The 21,007-nt window shown below is 34.7% G+C and overlaps 3 protein-coding genes and 1 long non-coding RNA gene across 4 annotated transcripts; 3 read left to right on the top strand and 1 right to left on the bottom strand.

Moving 5' to 3' along the window:
* Window positions 1–1,093: 1,093 nt before the first annotated feature.
* Window positions 1,094–3,382, top strand: LOC132182483 (uncharacterized). The gene is made up of 2 exons (XR_009440312.1): window positions 1,094–1,484; window positions 1,554–3,382. It is a non-coding gene; the product is annotated as an uncharacterized LOC132182483 (long non-coding RNA).
* Window positions 3,383–4,763: 1,381 nt separating this feature from the next.
* Window positions 4,764–5,594, top strand: LOC132180270 (casparian strip membrane protein 6). Its single transcript, XM_059593022.1, has 3 exons — window positions 4,764–5,021; window positions 5,118–5,241; window positions 5,379–5,594. Exons 1-3 carry the CDS (start codon window positions 4,804–4,806, stop codon window positions 5,592–5,594), a joined length of 558 nt encoding a protein of 185 aa, XP_059449005.1. The 5' UTR covers window positions 4,764–4,803.
* A 957-nt stretch (window positions 5,595–6,551) lies between these two features.
* Window positions 6,552–8,448, bottom strand: LOC132182519 (pentatricopeptide repeat-containing protein At5g15300). Its single transcript, XM_059595786.1, has one exon. It carries the CDS (start codon window positions 8,438–8,440, stop codon window positions 6,788–6,790), a length of 1,653 nt encoding a protein of 550 aa, XP_059451769.1. The 5' UTR covers window positions 8,441–8,448; the 3' UTR covers window positions 6,552–6,787.
* Window positions 8,449–16,494: 8,046 nt separating this feature from the next.
* LOC132181274 (NAC domain-containing protein 100-like) lies at window positions 16,495–18,354 on the top strand. Its single transcript, XM_059594412.1, has 3 exons — window positions 16,495–17,117; window positions 17,247–17,524; window positions 17,633–18,354. The coding sequence occupies exons 1-3, from the start codon at window positions 16,931–16,933 to the stop codon at window positions 18,185–18,187; spliced, it is 1,020 nt and encodes a 339-aa protein (XP_059450395.1). The 5' UTR covers window positions 16,495–16,930; the 3' UTR covers window positions 18,188–18,354.
* Window positions 18,355–21,007: the final 2,653 nt, after the last annotated feature.

Genomic DNA, 21,007 nt, shown 5'->3' with positions numbered 1-21,007 from the left:
AAAATAATAAAAAAATAAAAAGTTATAAAAAAAAGTATGGGCCACCCCATCTGAGACTTGGCCACCCCTAAGTGCCGGTTGGGGGTGGCTCTGGCCTTAGGGGGTGGTTCGGCCACCCCTAGGGCTAAACCCAAAAGAGGAAAAAAAAAAAAAGAGTTTGGCCATGGGGCCACCCCCAACCGGACATTGGGGGTGGCTTCGACCACCTCATACTTTTTTTATAATTTTTTTTTATTATTATTTTGTTTTATATTTTTTTAAATAATATTTTAATATTTTTTAATTCAATTGACATGTGGCAAACTATAAATCATTTGATGAAATTTAATAGTTAAGATTTCAGTCATTTTTTATGGGCAATTCCCCAACTAGGGATCCCGACCTGTTCCATGCAAGGGATCACCAGTTTTTTTTTTTTTTTTGTTCATTCATTAAAGGTAGTGTTGTGATATTTAGATCAACGGTAGAGAATATATTGCAATATTTTTTGATAGTTCAAAAGGACTTTTGCTTAGTTTAGCGGAACACTGACCGGTAGTTTGAGAGTATATTTACTTTTCCAAAAAAAAAAAAAATGTTGGTCTATCTCCAAATGTAGTAAATTTAGCCACCTAACTCAGTAGTCCCTTCAGCCGAATGGTACACCTCCCCCCACCCCCCATTTACTTCTACTAAAAGTTTGAAGTCAAAAGCTATGCCCATATCTTAAAAGACTAAAAAGAAAGGTACTTCCATCCCTAGAGATCCCTATGAAGGTGGTGGGCAGAAGCAGAACTGAGGTTGATGGCGATGGATCTTTTGGTTTAATTTTCTTGGTTTTTGGAGCCATGCAATGTCACATCAAAATTATTAAACCCTCGTAATTTCTTTTTCTCCCTTCTACTGCATTCTAAAAGGACAGAAATTACTTCTTATTATTATTATTTTTTTAAAAAAAGGACAGAAATTGAACAGCTCTAAAGGCTAAGAGCTGTTCTTTTTTTTATCTCTCTTCTTCTTCTGAGCAACTAGATGGCATCATTTAATGCTTTGGATTGCCATGCCGACAATCTTTATAAACAACTTGTAGAGGTTGTCTGGTTGCTTCAAAACACCATTCGTCGAAGCCCTGCCAAGTGGGTTTGCAGTCCAATAGGCTATTTCCTCTCTGCCTGTTTCTACTTTCTCTTTTCGTAAAAACAAAGGGATGGAAGGGAGTTCTGTTTTCTCTTTTTCCCACTAGGGTTTCCTTTCTCCTTTGGGAAAGAAAAATGTTTTCATCTTAAAGTCTTGCATGTGGAGATGAGGTTATGTAATGCAGCCAAGGATGACTTGCCGGCAACTCTTAGATATCATAATATACATGTATATATACATGCTCATGATTAGGGTTGATCGGCAAGTCATCTCTGGCTATATAACTGCCTCCTTTTCTCATGCTAGATTTATGATGATAATCTCAGTGGTTATGATGGTGGTGATGGATCCATGTGGCTCATCAATAGGTTAGTGAACATGCTGCCGTTTCAGATTTTGCATTTGATGGGTTTCCTTTTTCTAACCAACCATTGTAGCTCTTCTGCGTGTGTTGTCAGGTTCAGGTTGCAGCTAGCTTCTCACCATATCTCAGCTTCAGGCTGCCTGAAAGAACAATATATATATATATTTTATATATATATATATATATATATATATATTCACACTATATATTTAAGTTAATTCTGCATTAAAATATCCTTCAAAATATGGGAATTGGAAGATTTTGACAAACTATGCTTTAATTGCAAATGAGATTAGCCTTGATGGATCTTTATTTTTTTAACAGATATTTCAGATTTTGACAAACTATGCTTTAATTGCAAATGAGATTAGCCTTGATGGATCTTTATTTTTTTAACAGATATTTCCACCATCTTCCAGATCGAGCCTGACTTTCCATGTGATCTTTCTTTGCTTAAAAATCTCAATGCCTTTTTCTCAATTTAATTTCACAGGAATGTCCATATTAAATGCGGATATATTTTTCTCAATTGTCGTCAGCATACGTGTTACTGTGTACACGTGTAGCTGTGTCATGTGGTACTGTAATTCTTTCTAGATTTAATACGGATATTTTGCATGGAAAACATGGCGAATTGCTTGCTAATATAGCCTGCTGAGGAAATAATCGATTTTTTTTTTTTTTAAGGGGTTATTTAATCTTACGAATCGAAAATTATTAGTTGGAATTTTTTTTAAAAAAAATTTGTGTGCACATGTTAAAAAAAAGAAAGAAATAATTGAATTTTAAGTATTATTTGCTAGCAAATTTTTAATAAATGGCATTTTTAAGCTGTTTAATACAAAAAAATAATAATTTGAATTAAAGTCATTTTAAATTCTATTATATATATGAAATTTACAATGAAAAACAGTAAGGGTTTTTTTTTAATTTTTTTTTTTATAAGTTTTATGTAGATATCATTATTATTTTTTTTAGTAAATTAACCCATATTTTTCTTAATTTTTAAAAAATAATATATATCTTAGCATTTCTCATTTACAAAGGATCTTAATACGCAGCATTCGCAATAGATAAGTTCAAATTTGATATTCGCGTAATAGTGACTGCTATATTTATATATATATATATATAGCCTGAAGCCCTATAATAACTCAGACCTAGCAATAATTCAGTACAAGATAGTTAATTCTACTCTCAGCAATTACTGAATTTGTAAATATACGTTAGGAAGACTCACATCACATGTCATGTTTAAGGGGCTTCCAAAGAAGTCTTCATTATATATTATATAATCAACAAGATTCAACTGTTCAGATATTTTTTATGTTTATCTAACGTATTATTTATCATCCATCCATGCATCTTTATCTTTGCCCTAATGCGGAAAGAAGCTGCCATATCGGTACTGGTGCATGTTCATCGTCTCCGCCAATTGTGAAAGGGACCACTATTATCCAATACTGTCGAGGATATCCTATCTCGACAAAATCCCATACAATTGAATTCAAATGCAGATCAGTCACAAGATTCAGATAAAGCTTCACCCAATAGATCTATATGAGGATAACATTATCCATATTCATATTTGTAGATATTTCAAACCTTGTAGCACATGGGTCATGTCTTTATAAACCTTACTTCACATGATACAGCCAGTACCAATTTCCAGCATTTTTAAGGGTGGTTTTTTTTTTTTTTTAATTTTTTTTTATTTACCTGTTTTTAGTGGACTGGTTTTATTTAAAAAATTATATCTTGTGATTCCAACATCATATGGAGACAAATTTAGAGTCGAAATGCTTATTCAGAGAGCTATAATTTTGTAATTCTAATGTTTACTTGGTGAAGATTGTCTATCTGTATTCTGTTTACAACATGGTATTTTATTTTATATTTTTTATAATTATTATTTATAGTTTCGAATTTAGGCTCTATATATATAAGGTAGCTTTTTTAATCAGTTTATCAGCATGGGTTCTTGTTCAACATAACAAGCCCATGTTTAGGCCTTCTATTTACGTGATTGTAACGGGAGGCTTGACAGATCTTTTTCTGTCTCCCAGTTGGGCTCAAGCTCTCCAGCCCATCTGAATTAAGGCCAGTCCATCTGCAGAGTTGTCTTGGAGGAGGGAAAACGAAATAGAGTTGAGCCCCAGCCGGACTACCCCTCACCAAACGGCCTATGTACCTTAAATGGGAATGCTTTTTATTTTTGTTAGGAAACACTACAATTCAATTATTAATTGTCCTGTCTCTAAGGGGTAGTTTAATCGGTGAGAGATTACGCTTTATGAAATGGAGGTCATTAGTTCGAATCCCCTATCTCTCCCTTGCGTAGACATGTCAAAATATATAAATATTAGTTGTCCTAAAAGTTTAATTAAATAAAAAATAACGAATTTAATTATTTAATTAGTATTTTAATAAACTATATAGAATATTTAATGGATTTAAACTCAACATCTTTATCATCATGTTAGATCACTAATGATGTTGTTCTCTCTCCCCATTGCATCTCTGTTTGTTACCAAAAGAAAGGAAAAAAAAAACAACAACATCAATTCAACGACTCCAGTCATTGGTCGACCTTTCTGTGCATCTTATTAAACTATACTACTTTTCCTCGACAACTCTTAACCATTGTAACATTATAATTTATAGGAAAGTACGAGGAATATATAAATAATCTCCCCATTGAATGTTTTTTCAAGAGCAGAAGGTATTCTATTCTATCTCCTTTCTGCTCATGTTACGAGGGTGAAATCAAAATGGATTGGTTCAAATACATTATAGATGCATCAACAATTATACAACAACTCAACCTCCCACATGTTCCTAAGATTTTGGTGCCTAGATGTCTAACTGCCCCATAATGGGAAGCTTCTTAGCATGTCTGTGTGGTGTAGAAGGATAAGGAATTAAGGATAAGGGCCTATGCCTATGGTGGAGTTGGAAAAGGTGCATGGTGACCTTATATTTAGCTTAAAATACATAAAAGATAGAGCAAGTATGGGCAGGTAGTCCTTAAAATAACCCTAAAACTAGCTGTGAACTCAGAGAATGACGCATGGATTTGATGAAGAAAATATTTTCCTTTGGATTAATTGAGGTTGCAACTTAATTGCAAGTCACTGTAGTCTTGATAGCTAGCTACCAACCCTAACTACCAGTTGAAAATTCTGCTTGGTGGAATAGCAAGAGCTTGCAATATTGCATGTATATAAATACCCTTTTGCATTCCTCTTCCTATAAGTGCACATTACTCAAGTTTGATCATCAACTCAAATTCCTTGGAAAGTTGTAGACCTTTCCAAGCAAAAATGAAGGCAGATGCAATTGAGCTTGGTGTGGGGAAGAGTTCTCCCAAAAGGGGTGGCTTGAACAGAGGGGTGTCCATCCTTGACTTCATTATAAGAATAGTTGCAATTCCTGGTACCATCGGGAGTGCCATAGCCATGGCAACAACTAATGAAACACTTCCTTTTGTCACACGGTTCGTTCGATTCAGGGCTGAGTACAATGATCTGCCAATGTTTACGTACGTATGCCTTCCTATTTATAAACAATATGATCTTTTCCAACAATATTTGATCATTTTGCATGTGTTAACTGATATTTGTGTCTATTGGAACAGGTTTTTTGTGGTTGCGAATTCCATTGTATCCGCCTATCTCCTACTTTCTCTCCCTCTTTCTATCTTCCACATTCTGAGGAGCAGTGCGGAAAGAAGTAGGATTCTCTTCATTTTCCTTGACACGGTAAATCCTTCAAGATTGCAGCATCATTGTTGTCTTTTCAGATTCCTTCAAATACCACCTTAACTTGGTAACCTTATTGTTTTGTTGAAAAGTTCTCTTATTTGAGAGTTTTCACTCTTGTTTATTATATATTATAGGCAATGCTAGGCCTTTTGACGGCGGGAGCTTCTGCAGCAGCATCTATCGTGTACTTGGCGCACAAGGGGAATGCAAAGGCAAATTGGTTAGCCATCTGTCAACAGTTCAACTCCTTTTGCGAGCGCACTTCTGGCTCTTTGATTGGATCCTTTCTAGGCGTTGTTGCGTTTATACTCCTAATCCTCTTATCAGCTGTGGCCCTTTCTCGACGTTGATAGATCAAATTAAGATCATCATCATACATTTCAATTACGCAAGTGTGTTGTCTGCAGTTTGTTTGTGTGTGCAAAGAGTGAATCATGTATAAATCATGAATATGACTCGTCTTATCCAGTTGATTTTTACGTTTCTTCTTTGCTAAATGCCCTGTATTCCACTTAATTTATTTGGGCTTGAAATTCCATGTATTTTCTGGTTTTACACGTGATAAGCAAAGTTAAAATATTTGTTATTTTTGCAGGAGATCCCAACCTCGTCTTATTTATCTTTCCAAGGGAGTAGTAGTTAGAATGATTCCTTAGGACCTGTGGTCCAAAGATCATGATGGATATGATCTTTCCATTTTTTAATATTAAACAACACCTAAAGTTCCTAGTTTAACTTGTTCAAGAGCCTAGTTTAACTAACCATTCGGTGATGATAACATTTGAAAAAGAGATAATAGAAAATGATATAACTATACGTTGTGACATGGCACCATTGTATCTTATAATAACTATATGGAATTAGAGAGATATTTCGAATGGAAAAAGACAAGCTCAACAGTACAAAGTAAACTTCTGATCCAACGAAGAACAGTACATCAAACCACGGAAACCAAAGGCCTCTTTCATGGTATAGATACACACACACACACACATATATATATATATATATATATATATATATATATATATATGGTATAGATGCACACACACACACACACACACACACACATATATATATATATATATATACATTAAAGGTAGCATGACTTATGATAAGAACCTTGTTTACTTTAATTGTCACGGTAAATAAGAAATTGAAAAGGTGTGAATTTCTATTTCAAAAAGTGCCATATAATTTGAGACAAATGAAAAAGGAAAGGTTATTACCTATTTTGAGACGGAGTACATAAACAGGACAGACGTGGATGGCAGCCACGCAATCCTCTGGCAGCAATGCACATATAATTAAATACTGAAAAATGAAGCCTCCTTCTTATTAATTGAAACTTAGATAATGTGTTGACATAGAGGAGTATAGAAAGTTAGAAACCAACAAAGGGTTCTCTCAGCAACCAATCCAAAACTTTCTGGTTTGTCGATCTATTGATGAATAAATCGGGATACCAAAGCAGCTTAAAGAAGAAAAAATGTCATGATACATGCAGTTAATACTGTTGTTTGGTTATTTCTGAATAACGTATTTACCTATTTGAAACACAAGATATATGGTTTCTCGAATTCAACTTAGGCTTTGAATCAAATAAAAACTGCATAAGAGCTCTGTCATCAGCTTCAATTAGGCTACAGCCAGGCTCTTTCCTCACCCCACTGTCATCCATCAATTTTCTCACCTTCTCAACCCCATCCCACTGACCTCGTGAAGCATATATGTTAGATAGAAGAACATAATCCCCACTCTGGTCCCTTCTCATTTCAAGTAGCCGCTCATTTGCACGCTGTCCCAACTCGACATTTCCATGAGTTCTGCATGCCCCAAGCAGAGTCCTCCAAACAATGGCATTGGGTTCAATCTCCATCGAGTCTATGAACTCAAATGCTTCATTTAATTGCCCAGCTCGCCCTAGCAGGTCCACCATACACCCACAATGCCTAATGTTTGGCTCAATTTTGTACTCATTTGTCATAAGACTAAAGTATCCTCGCCCCTCTTCAACTTTTCCAGCATGACTGCATGCAACCAAGACTCCAACGAAAGTTATCTCATTTGGCCTGATTTTCAACCTCCTCATCTTGATAAACAGATTGATTGATTCCTCAGCATGGCCATGGAAAGCCAAGCCTCCTATTACTGAATTCCAAGTAGACACATCTCTTTCTCTCATCCCCCGGAACACATCAAGTGCTCTCTCAATACTTCCACACTTGGCATACATATCTATAAGTGCATTCCCAAGTAAAATGCTCAAATCTCCCGAACACAATTCCAAAACTTTGTAGTGTATCTTCTGCCCAACATCTAAATCTCCCAAATCCGCACAAGCAGACAACAGACTCAACATGGTCACCTCATCCGGCCTCTCTCCCACACTTCTCATCTCCTCAAACATCTCCAATGCCTGCTCATGCGATCTGCAAAGCACATACCCTGCAATCATCGCATTCCAAGTCACGATATCTTTCTTTGGGACCTCATCAAAGAGTTTCCTCGCGCTCTCCATATGCCCTTGCTTCACATACCCCGTTATCATCACATTCCAAGACACCAAATCTTTATCCGGCATTTCATCAAAAAGTTGCCTCGCAAGACCCAGCTCCCCTCGCCTCGCATACCCGGCTGTCAAAGCTGACCAAGGTACAACATCCCTTTTCGCCGACCCATCAAAAAGCGTTCTCGCAACACTCAAATCCCCACAATTAGCATGAAAATAAATAAGGGTATTCCTCAGAAAAGTATTCGATTCGAACCCATACTTCACCACCCTCCCATGAATCCCAAACCCCATCTTCACCCAAGAAAGCTTAGTGCAGGCCTTGAGCACGAACGGAAAAGTGAAGTCATCAGGCTTTACGTGCCGCTTCTCCATCTGGGTATAAAGAGAAATCGCGTTTAAAGGGTTGAGGCTCTGAGCGGAGCCTCTGATAATGGTATTCCACATGAAGATGTCTGGTTCGGTAATATGAGCGAACAGTTGGTGCGCATATCTTATGGTACCTGAAATAGCAATCGCGCTGGCGAAAATGAGTTCTCTGAGAGCAAAGGGGTTGGAGTTGAAGCCGTTGACGAGCATAAAAGCATGGACTTGTTTCAGACCTCGCAGGTTGGTGCAGTTTTGCCATAGGCTCGACCGTTGGGGACGGTTGGCGCTCCTGTCGTTTGTTCTCTTTCGGATCATTACACGTAGCTCTGTTTAAATGTTCCATGCTACATTTATTCCAATTTAAGGGTATTATAACTTACCAAAGTAATTCAATTAATAGGTGTGTTGAGGGAGCCCAACATAAGCACACAATAAATGTATTTTGACCGTTGGATCGTGTTGTTTTGTTTTTTATTTTTTTGTTTTGTGATAAAAATTAGATATAAATATGAAAAATTAGGAACTCTGAAAAATTTCAAAATCATGTTTCAATAGTAAGAATTACATTACAAGAGAATCACCATAATGTGCTATTTCTTGTTTTATTATGCATGCTAACTTTGCTAAGAGTGTGTTTATTACTTTGATTTTACATATTAAAAATGCAATTTTAAAAGAAGTTACATAATTTTTTTTTTTTCTTCTTCTATTATTTGAAAGTGCGTTTTTTTTTTTTTTTTAATTTTAAATTGTGATTTGAAAATGTAAAAAAAAAAAAAAAAAAATTACATTTTCGAATCGCATGCAATATCGTGTATTTAAAAAAAATGCACAATTTTAAAAGTCAAATTGCAATTTTATCAAATACTTAACGTCATTTTTATAATCGGGTTTACAAATCGCACGTTTTAAAATTACTACTTTTAAAATCGTAGGTTTTGAAGTCGTAAACCTAAACAAACCCTTGTTTTTACAACTACGCATATTTCAAGTTTAAAATGTTCCTACATGATTGAGAGTAGAGCTGTAAATTTTATTTATTCTTCGAACGAATTCACACACGAGCTGCTCAATTAACTCATTTATTATTATATAAGGTAAATGTAGTCATTGCTTATATTTTTAAAGGTAAGATAAAAGTGTAGCAAACAAGAAATCAAGTTCGGTAATAAATTGCTTTCGGAAAATGTTCTCTTTGATTTTGTGTGTAAATATGTAACATTATTCATAAGACCTATTGGTCTAGTAAAAGTTTGGAGAAGTGTTTTGAGTTTTGAAAAGAGTTATGAAAAAAAGTAAAAATTGAAAATTATTTTGGTTTAAACCACATTTGAAAAAAGTGTTAGATGTGGAGTTTACAAAAGAAAATTCCTTTACTAAAGCTTTGAGAAGTATTTCCTAAAAACCAAAAACTGACAAGTGTTTCCAAACAAATCAATGAAATAGAGGTTGTTGAAGCTTCATAGTGGTAGTTGTCTAGTGTTAGTCACCACACAATAGTAATATGGCGGGGCCATCGCAAGGCTGCCAAATCACTAGGCGGGCGACTGCCAAGCATGTGTTTAGTTACATTTTAAAAGTGTATCATTTTTTAGAAAGCGGTTAGTCGGTTGAGACTATTTATTTTTTTGTTACAATAATTTCGGCTATTTTGACTAGCCCAATATGAATACAATTGATATTCTATCAAAGTGACCCACTAGATGCCCAACCCAATTGCCATGCAAGGCCCATTAATTGTATGTTTCTTAAAATCTTAGATTTCCAATTTGACTGCTTCCCCATTGTCTCCCATAAACAAAGGGGATTATGTTTGCAATTTGACTGCCAATATGCACACTTGTTCATCAATCTTTGACGAACCCTAAAAAGTAGATTTGATATCAATGGGATTCTAACATCACAACTAACATCATCAGAAAATGTCTTAAATATTTTGGTCAATCATCTAAATGGACAGTCTCTAGCCATGGCCGGGAGGGTCTATTTTAACATGCCCATGCCCTTCACATTAATACTAAAAAAAGGAATTATAGATATTATTTAAACAAATTAGGAATAAGGGAGGATCCTTGTTTAAACAACAAACCAAGTCAACCAACCAGGATCTACCCCCTCCCCAAGATTTGATTCTCTATCATATCATTCGGTAGTTGGTTGCAACTCCTACCTTATGTGGTCTATAATTCTTGGACAAATGTGTGTCATGACATCCTACAGAATAAATTTATTAATTTTAAATAAGTTGGCGCAATTGCAACGATACAGTTTTTCTCTAAGTGCCTGTTTGGGAGTACGATTTTAAAAATTGCATTTTTGAAATTGCCACTTTTTAAAATTGCACATCTCACACACTCGCACTCTCCTCTGAGTCATCTCAGACTCGTGCTCTCCTCTCCCCTTAGACTCGCACTCTTAGTCTCTCACGTAGCAGTGCTTAGCCTCCACCGGAGCTCCAATCAGCCGGCATCCAGGTTAATCTCTCTAAATCTTTTTCATTCTCACTCTTTCGTTCTTTCTTTCAGTCTCTCTCTCTCTCTCTGCCTCTTATAAGAGTCCGATTGAATTTGAAACTTCACAAAGTGCAATTTAAAAAAATGATATTTAAAAATAGTGTTTGACAAAATTACAATTTGGCTTTTAAAGTCGCAATTTATCCTTTAAAATTATTTATTTTCAAAAAAATAAAAAAAAACGTAAATTTTTTATGTTATTCAAATCGCAATTTTTTCAAAATACAATTTCAAACAAACTATTTTTTACGATTTAGTTTTAAATCGCACTTTTTGTCTATAAAATCGCAATGTCAAATGCACCCTAAATTGGGTTGAAAAAATTTCTTTGAATCTAATTTATAAAACTATAATGTGTCTTTAAACATGTGAGCTAGAAGCACATACTTTTTAATAGAATTAATAGAGTTTGAGACAAAATTTTCTTTCAAATTGGATTGAAAAAAAAAATCCATAAAACTAACACGTATTAAAAAACAAAGGTATCATTCTCACCTATATTTTAAAAAACATGTAAGAGATAAACCACACTACACACATCTCTCCATTGACTTCGACAGCATGAGATAAGAGATAACATTATCTAGTTATATTTTCAACTTTTTTTAAAAAAATATATATATTTGTGGCATTGATTTGACACATTGTACCCCCTTGTGCTGACGAAGGACACGTTTTATATATATATATATATATATATATATATATATGGTAATCAACTCTTTTTTTTTTTTTTTTACATGTCTACATAAAGAAAGGGGAAGAGGATTCGAACTAGTGACCTCCGTTTCGTGAGGCGTAGTTCACAGCCAATTGAGCTACCCTTTGAGGGACAGTAATCACTTTATTTGCATCATCTTTGCTCTCCAAACTCAAAGATAAGATTTTTTTTTTTTTTTCAATGATAATTTATTTCCACTTTTAATCAAGCAGCCCAAAAGCATATGATAAACTTTTCCCAATGCTAGTTTCGAACGGTTTGATGTAGGGCTGGCTCAATATTTTTTGAGGCTTAAGGTGAAAAGTTTAAGTGGGATATAATAATATTAGTATTATATTTTTATTTAAAAATAATTCTGTTCGCTTTTTGGGATGCAAAATTTCTTACTGTCCAAAATTTTGGTTGCTCAATGCTCCTCACAAGGCCAAAAAAATATCCACCCACAACCTTCAATTCTACCTTCAAGAACTGAAGGTTTAAGATTAGATTTTATTTAATAATGTCTTTATTATTATTTGATTCCCTCCCTCCTCTCCCACAGGTCTAGTTTTTTCTTTCTAGGTTTTTTTCTAGGAAAAAACCTAGGGCCGGCTGTGGTTTCGTGCCCAATTAAATTGGGACCCTAGGCGGCCGCCTAATCCACCTACGGCTTGAGTCCGCCCTAATTTGATGTTAATTAACCATCCCATTAATGATGAAATCCCTTTTTTTTCTTCTAATAATGTTCCTTCAGGCTCCACAGCCTTAAATATGTTTAACCAAATCATTTATTTAGGTTGCACTAATCTGTTGGCAGCTAAAGCTTTTAGAGCACCCATTAATCGGTACCTAATTCCCCAAAATAGAATTAATAAATATTGACTAATTGAGATTTTCTACAACTAAAAGATACTAAAAGAGTCATTACTCTCAAAGCTCTTCAATGTATTTTTTTTTTGACATGTCCGTACAAGAGGAAAAAAATTATTCGAACTAGTGAACTCGATTTCATTAAGTGTGGTCTCAGCCGATTGAACTACCTCTTGAGGACAGCTCTTTAATGGAATTGAAAACCCAAAAAGAAAATAAGAAAAAAAGAACAAATTTTTTTGATGAAATTTGTTTCCAAGCCCTGATGGGTTGTAGTTATTTGTTTCACATACTAATGTCAAGTTCTGTTATATCTGACAGTTGTTAATAATGTTGATTAGTCTTTAATTGGGTGGCATGATTTTTTTATTTATTTTTTATTATGATGGATCGAACCCTATTTCTCCTTCTTTTACTTTTGTAAGACTTTTCCACGAACCAATTTTGGACACGTTTCTGTCTCCAATGGCGGCCTCATGTCGGAACACGGGAAGCAGGGCCCACATGCCAGCTCAGCTTATAATGGGTCAAAAGTTCAAAACCCACTTACACTGTTTGGTGCCGAACTTTTGTCACGCACCCAATCAGAACTTCCCAAGTGGGCCGATTTTCTTGGCTCACCGACGGCAGTGGCGGCACTGTCTATTCCTCTCGTTTGCTGTGTTGACCTCTGACGGTGTGAGTGAGCCTCGGCCGTCGGATCATTAGGGTTGCCAAGACGATTGAAATTCCTCAAAATAGCTAGCAGTGCCACGCTTGGCGGGTGCATAATTATATATTGTTTCCTGAAAGGGAAAGGATTACTTTAGCGTTATTTAAAGCAATATTCAATTATTGCATACTAATCTAGGCAAAAAAGATGATCCTATGAGTCTATGACTATTTTTTTTTTTTAAAAAATTTATAATAAGTCGTCATCTGATTTCCTTTTCATAACCTTCTCCCCCAAAAACTTGATTAATCTAAGGGGAAATTATTATCTCTCTATTTGTTTAATATATATTAATCTTATCTCACTCTTCCGTAGGATCAATCATTACTCAACTAATAAAATTTTCTTCTAAATTAAAGCATGTAATTTTATTACATGTATTTTCCCATGTAAAACAAGCAGCAAGAGAAGAATTACGTGTAAACGTACGTCTTTGTGGGTATGAAGCAGGTGTACTTGTACCCCATACGTGGCTTGAAGCCTTTGATGGAGTTGAAAGCATAGGGTGTGAGTTTCACATTGCTTTTGTCTTCTTCCCTGGTCGGATGCGGACAAAATTTGTTGTTGGGTTGAAATGATGATCATTTGACAAGCAAGTTTTGGTGAAAACGAGATTACGGGGGGATTAATGATTTAAGTACTTATGTGTAATTCAAGTTTTGGTATACTTACTTTTAATGGATTGATCGAAGCTTCGCTAGAGACTTTGATGCACAAGCCAATTGTTTACAAAAATTGACTTAATTGGATCGATAGGTAGCAAGAAAAGGCATGGCTTGTATTGGTTAATTAACCCCTAGATTAAGACTTTACAAAAACAACTTTATTTATTTTCTTTTGGATGATAATATATAGTAAAACACAAATTAGCTTTTTCTTCCATGCACATAGAAAGTCCATAGGAAACCACTCTAACTATTTCCTCTGCTATATTAATCAGTTTGACTTTTTCTTATTTACGAAGGGTTCAAGGTCATCCATCGCATGCAGCGGCGGAGACAAAGTTTTATACGTTGAGAGACTTGGAAGCCGAGAAAACTCACCAATAATTAAACAAACAAGTTAGGACTAAGAAATAGGTGGCCTGCAATTTTTGCCACCCGGCCACGACAAACTGAACAACTGATAAGTACCCAAAAACAAGACATTTTCTCCTGTGGCAAAATGTCTAACATCTCAACTAAACTGTTTCTTCAGGCATAAGTAGTGACATAAATGACACATAGTTCCAGTGGCGGAATTAGGATTTATGGAGTGGAAGGGATGATTTTTTTTTTTTTAATACAAAATAAATACAAAAGCACATCGATACATATAATCTCTATGTATGTATGTTTGTGCGTGTTTATATAAAATAAAAGCATAGAAGTCTTAAATTTAATCTTATGGAATCACAAAAATACAATAGTATAAACAAATAGCAAGATAAACTAAACATATATGAGTTATTGGGTCCAAGAAAAAGGTACCTTTGAATATGTAGGAAAACTAAATAAATGGGGGTATTTGAAGGTTTTTTTATTATTATTATTATTATTTTATGTTGGAAGAAAGGGCAAAACTTAAAAAAAATAAAATAATAATAATAATAAAATTAAAGAGGGACACAAATATTATTTTGGGGGGACAACTTTATAAATATGCATACTTTAAGACAATTTTTGAAAATTTTGGGACCTATACCTTGGGTCCACCCCTGCATATATAGTTCTATATAAATTAAATAAACCATTCCATTTACAAAGGAAGATTGTTTGGCAATCCACTCTTTTTTTTTCTCCAAAAAAAAGTCAAACTTTTTTTTTTTGTTTTCACATTACCAAACAATTTTTTTTTTCTCACAAAAAAATTAAAAACTCATCTCATCTTTATATAACATCAATCCATTCTTATTTTTCTCTTTCAAAAAAAAAAAAAGGCCAAACTTTTTTTTCTCATTGCCAAACAGCTTTAGGCACTTTTTTTTTTTTGTTTTTCTCACAAAAAAATTTAAAACTCTTTTCGCATTTTATATCGCATCAATCAATTCTTGTTACTATTTTTTTTTAAAAAAATGAGAATGGTTTGGCAAACACACCTTCCTAGACAAACAAAAGTTCAATTAAAGGCAATCCTTTAAATCCTAATCAGTATTCCTTGATGAGTTTATATATTCTCAAGAATTAAGAAGAGTTTTCTTCCTACATCATAAGAATAAAAAAATTGACTACATATATTCCATAAACTAAAATAAATAAAAGCAAGACAATTATTATAGTAGTACTACTTATTAAAACAAATGAGAACAACACAATTTTAATAGAATTATATTAGTTTTTTCCAAGATTTTTGTGAGGACCATATAGGGTGAACTATTTTTTTATAAAGATTTTTTCAGTGGGGGGCCAATATTGCTTACTATTTTATTTTTTCAAATCCTGTTAACTTATTTTTTTCAAGATTTTTGGGAGGCCCATTGCCCTGCCGGCCCTCCCCGTCGCCGGTGATCATCATTGTGCCGGCGTGTCTGCCCATGGCCCAGAAGCCAGAGACAAAGACTGCCAAAGAAACCTCAAGCCTAATAATATCTCTTCATCAAGGAAGGTGCATCGCTACAAAGGGTTTCGCAACCTGCGAAAAATACAAAGGAATATATAATCAAGTGGATGAGATGGTGGGGGTTGGGGGTAATTTGGTGAAATTGACATGATTTTTTAGTTTCTTTTTGATGATTGTTGATCGATGGGATGTGCGCTTTTGTGATCTTCTGCAGTTTATGATAACATAAAGGCGGCTTTTTTGCACCAAAACGAGTAAAACTTGTACGCGTCGGGGTTTCACCTCTGACCTCCCCCACAAACAAACTTTTTATTGCACAGAGGATAACTTTGGTTAAGAAGATACCAACCACCATATGTAGTGACTTCATTCTCTTGATTTCTTTTTTCTTTTATTTGTTTTTAAGGAAAAAATATAACAAAGCCCCTCAAACTACCAGCCGTTTTTTATTTAGCCCCCCAATGTTTCAAAAGTAATAAAGTAGCCCCCAAACTTTCAAACTATTGCATTTTGGCCACTCCTTTAGTCAAAACCGTCAATTTGGACGGAAACTGCAAAACGACGTTGTTTTGTTATGAGTAAGTTACTACAATGCCCTTTTATAAAAAAAAATGTTTTGGGAAAAATATAAAAAGCCCCCTAAACTATTAGCCGTTTTCATTTTAGCTCTCTAATGTTCAGAAAGTGATAAAGTAGCTCCCAACAAAACGACGTCGTTTTGAATTTCTGTCCAAACTGACGGTTTTGACTAACAGAGTGGCCAAAATGTAATAATTTAGTAGTTTGGAAGGCTACTTTATCACTTTTAAAATATTAAGGAGCTCAATCGAAAACGGCTGATAGTTTATGAAGCTTTTTTATATTTTTCCTGTTTTTAACTATAATTACAGGTAAAGATAATTGCTTGAATTGATTAAAGTACAAAAGCATTTGTTATCCGTTATCACCTTTACTTGCAGGGTGTGGAGGTGAGTGGTTGCCGGTCAAATTGAAAAAGACAATTATTACCCAAACGTTAGTAGCTGACATCCCTGAAACTACCCTTCAAGTTTTCTTACAAGCCACGCTTCTTTCTCTCCAAAAACCACTACTTAAGGGGTCCTGCTTCTTAAAACAGAGTTTCTTTTCTTAAACATTTCAATCGCTCATAGCCCTCCTTTCTTGTCTTCAGTTCTGAAATTACGTTCATATTGTATCTGAAACCTTCTCAGTTTCCCTTCTCTTCTCTAACAGTATATCTCTCTTTGTATTCTTGTTGGGTTGGTTTCCCCTGTTTTCCTCTGAATACAGAAAATTAGGGATTTTTAGTAGGAATTCATTGAGAAATTATAGATATACATCAGGCCTGGGTTTGCAAAAGACTTGGTTCTGTAGGTTGGCTTTTTTCTCTTTGTGAAAACCCATTGAGGATTTAGAGAAAAATTTCAGGTTTGATTTCTGAAAACAGAGGGTTTTACAGGGGATTTGGAGGAATGGAGAACGTTTCTAGGCTTAGAAATGAAGATGGTCAATTAGAATTGCCACCAGGTTTTCGATTTCACCCGACAGATGAAGAACTTATAACTCACTACCTATCCCCAAAGGTTCTTGACACCAACTTCTCTGCTATAGCAATCGGCGAGGTCGACCTCAATAAGTGTGAGCCTTGGGATTTGCCATGTGAGTTTCCTGAATCAGATATTCTCTCTGCTTTCCTCTGTTTCTCTTTGTATTTTGATTTTCATATGGTTAGCTGGCTATATGCTGAAATTTTGATCTAATTTCAACCTTTTTTCTTGTCCAATGAAGGGAGGGCTAAAATGGGTGAAAAGGAATGGTATTTCTTCTGTGTCAGAGACAGAAAGTACCCAACTGGTTTAAGAACAAACAGAGCTACTGATGCTGGATATTGGAAAGCCACAGGGAAAGACAAGGAAATATTTAGGGGGAGAGAACTGGTAGGAATGAAGAAAACTCTTGTTTTCTACAAGGGGAGGGCTCCCAAAGGAGAAAAAACCGGTTGGGTCATGCATGAATATAGATTAGAGGGGAAATATTCTGCATACAATCTCCCCAAAACAGCCAAGGTAAAGCTCTTGCTCTGTTTGCTTTGTTGTTATCTATTTTCTCCTATTATTCTATGTTGTTTTCTTGAATTTTTTTTATTTATTTTTTAATCTTTGTTTATCTTTCAGAACGAGTGGGTAATATCTAGAATTTTTAAGAAAATCTCAGCTGGGAAGAAAACCCACATTTCTGGGTTGGTGGCCTTAGGCTCCTATGCCAACGAATCACGTCCTTCACTGTTGCCTCCATTAATGGAGTCTTCTTCATACAACAGCGAAACAAGAACACGTGTTCGGGAGATGTCGCCTCACGTGACCTGCTTCTCCGATCCAATGGAGGACCAGAAGACCAACAAAGACATGGTTGATAGCTTCAACTCTCATCTAGTAGCTGCCTCATCTTCCTCAAACCCAGCGTATATTTCCTCTGCTCCAAACATGGGAAATTTGCACTACCCAGATTCTGCTTTAATGCACCAAGAGTCCATATTGAGGATTCTGCTTGAACATCAGGCTCCAAGCATGGAACAGAGTACAAAAGCAGAGTTCTCCCCTGAAACTGCCTTTAGCACCGATATCTCTTCAGTGGTATCCAACCATGACATGGCTCAAAGGTCTTTTGAGGATCAAGAGCCATCAAGTTGTGCTGGGCCAGTTGACATTGATTGTCTATGGAATTATTAACTTTGAAGATGGAAGAATGCTTATGGAGGATGAGAAAGGACAACTGGAAAAGGGTTTTCAGGGAATTATTAGTTGTTAAATATTTGTGGTGCTGTATAAAGATTTTCTGCATGCAGATTAGTTTGTAAAGAAAATGCATGTATATTGAAAAATTAAGTTCATCAGCATTCAACTGATAGCTTTATAAATGTAAGTTTGCTTGTATACAAAATTATTGACTTAGAATTAATATACTAATTGCTTATTTTCACTTTATTTGTAAAAAATGCTTTAATTCCTACCCAAAAAAAAAAAAAAAGAAATAGAAAAAATAAAGCCATTTTTAATTTAAATTGATGTTCACTTTGTTAGGCCGCCAACCCAAAGTTCTATATGTGAATTAATAAACAAAGCACTGCAAATCAGAAGGGCCATTTCAGTTTTCACAAAACAGATCCAATGACTACATTTTCTTTGGCTGATTACTTGATGATTCTTTTTTCACTTGTTATATTAGTAGCCTTTAAAAAAAAATTTAAAAAATAAAATAAAAATTGAAAGCTAAAGAGTTTACAAATTTCAAACTGATATAATATGTAATTATTATAGGGTACCTAACAATGTATGAAGTTTGACTTGGGCGGCAATTCGGGTTCGTTAGTCGGATTCATGTTATATTGAGTCAGGAATATACGATTATATGAAATGAAACGGACACGACTCATTTAATTAATCATGTCAAACGCTCAAGTATTAGTTTGAATCCTAGACTAATCTTTTTGTTTTTTTTTTTTTTTGCGAGTACAACAAAACAAAGCAAACAACACAACACAACAAGAAAAACAAAGAAATAACTAAGAGTACGACAATAAAGCAAGAGGATCATTCACACTAATAATAGAACCGAGATGGGAGGGAAAGGGTATTAGAAATTGCAGCCAGAAAAAGATCTAGTCGCAGCCCAATAGACACAAAAATTTGTACTTCTATTAACTTTTCTAACTTTTCAAAGGGAAGATATTGAGATAGAGTCGGGAGTATTTGAGATAACAAAGGAAATAAGCGCTCCAATTCAAGAGGAATTATCTGAATTTTTGCGGTCGTTTTTATAAATATGATTTAACCTTTTCATCAAAATAGAAAAAAGGTGATTTTGCACAGAGGTGTGTTATATCCAAAAACACTTGCAGGACAGCCTTTTTCCAATGCTTAATGGGCCATTGGGTATATGAGATTCTCTTTCATCCAATCAAGGGTAATTTGGCACCAAAAGAGGTGTAGAAAGTCAACAAAGTAAACTTTTTTATGTGATGTGCTGGATGCCTTAAAGCTTATCATCCAAGCATTCAGACACAAATAATTTGGAGCAAGTGCTGTGAAGTTTCTAATTTATATTGCAATGTAATAAGAGATCCCAAAGTTGGCGAATTATTCAACAAAGCTAAAGCTTTGCATGATGGAGAATCGTATCTTATGAACAGAGTTTTTCTCTCCAAAGTTTTAATTTATACATTCAACTTTCAACTATGTCGGGGCTCGTAGACTCTACAAAAGTCTGTCACATTTTTCCTTCTTTTTTAGGGAAATAACCATGTCAAAGAGCCCGTAAACTGTAACAATTAATTACTATGAAATTATCCTTCCTATTTATTACAAATGAAATTTGAAGTTATTCTTTGTCCCTTAATGAGAAAGGGAAAAGAAAGTTCATATAAGTTTGGAACAATATCTCCCTAGCTGTATACCTTTGATATAAAAGAGTGAATGTTTGTCCGTACTATAATTAGTTGATATGTTACAAGTGTTCTCTATCCTAGATTCCTAGGTGTAGAGTGAATTTTTGTCCACTATTGTTTGAGGAGTGTTTTTGTTACAAGCTCTCTCTCTCTCTCTCTCTCTCTCTCTCTTTCTATATATATATATTAACAGTTAAATTTAGGGATTCTCATTGTAGAGTCAACCCTCACCCTTAAAAACGGATAGCGATAATCAAGGCATACGGGTCACAGAATTGAATTAAGAAATTAATGAAGGTTGAAGAATAAGATAGTTGGACACCGTATTTCAAGCCAACAAAACCTACAATAAGAAGAAAACAACCCTGAATGACCTCGTTGGGTGTGCTGATAGTGAAGCACTTCGATGCCTAAGTCAATATTTTAGCTTAATAAATAAGAGTAAAGAACATTTAAAAAATTACTGCGTGGTGATAGAATGGCATCCTCAATTTGAAGGTGGCCTCATCTTTGTTTGGGGTGGTCGTGCAAGCAATCACTCTATTCTGGATAGCCGCGTGAACTAGGCTCCCCTGCATTGAAAGATGTAAAATTGAAATTTTATTTTTCCGTAAAATAAAAGGTGTTTGTGAGAAGTAAGTTCATAAAAATTGTTTCCATAAAATAGGAGTGGTAATCATCTTTAAGGGAAGTGAGATTTGCAATTCTTTTAGAAGTACCGATAATATCTATAAAAAATTTTAAAAAGAAAAAGAAATATAGTCCTATTTAGTTAAAAGATTTGAGCTTGTCAAAGAAAAACAGAAAAACAAAAAACTTTGTTCATGTTTCGATTGTTATACTTATTCAAATGATCATGTCTTATAGTGTGGTCCAACAATTGAATAAGCCTTAATTTGTGGAAACAATTACAGTACGGACAAATAGATTGTTTTATCTTTTAATTGATTTAGGTGTAGGTTGGAAAAACTAGGCCAACCTAGTAAAGCATCTAAATTAGGGGTACTAGTGTGCTATAAGTCATATATATGATACTCACGCAATTGAATCTACAAGCACGGATGGAAAATGATTTATGACAATTAATATTAAATTATAATTGTTA

Source organism: Corylus avellana, chromosome ca5 (assembly GCF_901000735.1).
Source record: "Corylus avellana chromosome ca5, CavTom2PMs-1.0".
Classification (NCBI taxonomy): domain Eukaryota; kingdom Viridiplantae; phylum Streptophyta; class Magnoliopsida; order Fagales; family Betulaceae; genus Corylus; species Corylus avellana.
Note: the sequence above shows the minus strand (reverse complement) of the source record. Positions and strands in the feature narration are given on the sequence as shown.